The 1203-nt window shown below is 73.3% G+C and overlaps 1 protein-coding gene across 1 annotated transcript in view; it reads left to right on the top strand.

Moving 5' to 3' along the window:
- ANAPC11 (anaphase promoting complex subunit 11) overlaps positions 1-473 on the top strand; it is a 5683-nt gene extending 5210 nt beyond the window's left edge. The window contains exon 3 of the mRNA XM_012734750.1: positions 16-473. Coding sequence (XP_012590204.1) covers positions 16-415 — 400 coding nt within the window. The 3' untranslated portion in view covers positions 416-473. The remainder of the gene's footprint in view (positions 1-15) is intronic.
- The last annotated feature ends 730 nt before the right edge of the window (positions 474-1203 follow it).

The raw sequence follows: 1203 nt of genomic DNA, 5'->3' as shown, positions 1-1203 counted from the left end.
CCGGCTGACCGCGAGCCCCTTCCGCGGGGCTCCCTCCCGAAGCCGCCGTCCTGGGGACCGAGCGACTTGCAGCGTGGGGGGGCGGAGGCGGCCGGGGCTCTCGGGTACTGAGCTCCGTGGACAGCGCGGGGGCCGCAGGGGGCCTCCGCGGTCCACTCGGGCTGCTGCCCCCTTGGGTGACGGCCCCGGGCTCCTGGAGGCGGGGAGGGGCACGCGGGCCCTCTGCGCAGGAGTCCCCGCCGCGAGTGACCGCCTGACGCCGCCCGCAGGCAAGGTGCCCGGCGACGACTGCCCGCTGGTGTGGGGCCAGTGCTCGCACTGCTTCCACATGCACTGCATCCTCAAGTGGCTGAACGCGCAGCAGGTGCAGCAGCACTGCCCCATGTGTCGCCAGGAGTGGAAGTTCCGCGAGTGACCCTCCGCCCCCCCCCGCCCCCAATAAATAAAGCTCATCTCGCCGGCGCCTGCCGCAGGCCGCTGTCCGCCGCCCCTCCGTGCGCCCTTGCGAGCGCGGGATCCGGAGCCTGCGGGCCCTGAGTCAGCCAGCGGGGGCGGGGGCGCCGGCACTGTGCCTGGTGACCGCCGGTGACGCAGGAGCCAGCCGGGCCCTGCGGGCGCTGAGTTCGATCAGCCGCCAGGGGCGAGGGCGCCTCCGAGTGGGGGAGAGAGCACGGCCGGCCGCGCAACCATCTGGCCCCCGACTGTCCGCCCGCACACAGCACTTCCTTGTGGGAACTGGGGTGTTCTCCCCACGGGGCCCACAGCTAGTCCCAGTCACCTGGCCCTGTGCTCCTGCAAGCAGGGGGCCCGACCCCTGGAAATCGTGCCCCCCTTCCCCGTTTGCCCTGGACCCCATTCCGGCCAGCGGCCCCTTGTGCCCCTGGCGCTCCAGGTTGGCGAGGGCCCCCTCAGTTCAGGCCCTGAACCCCACGTGTCCAGACTAGGGTGGTGGTGCCGCTCCTTCCTCCTGGATGCGTGGCTCCTGCTTCCTTTTTGGGGGCTGCAGGGAGAGGCCCTCGGGGTCCGGCGGGATGAGTCGGCCTCCACCCCGCTTGGCGGGTGCCTGGATGACGTCCCCGCAGACAGCACCGCGGGCGGGGGGCCCTCAGGCTGTTTTGGGGACCCAGCGCCACCCCGCTCAGCAGGAGCAGGTCAGCAGGAGCAGGCGGGTGCGCCGGTGGGCGATGAGCCCCGCCTGCCCGC

This window comes from Condylura cristata, unplaced genomic scaffold, assembly GCF_000260355.1.
Source record: "Condylura cristata isolate star-nosed mole 26May11 unplaced genomic scaffold, ConCri1.0 scaffold00068, whole genome shotgun sequence".
In the NCBI taxonomy this organism is placed as follows: Eukaryota; Metazoa; Chordata; class Mammalia; order Eulipotyphla; family Talpidae; genus Condylura; species Condylura cristata.
The sequence above is the reverse complement of the archived record's forward strand: the minus strand, read 5'-3'. Positions and strand labels throughout refer to the sequence as shown.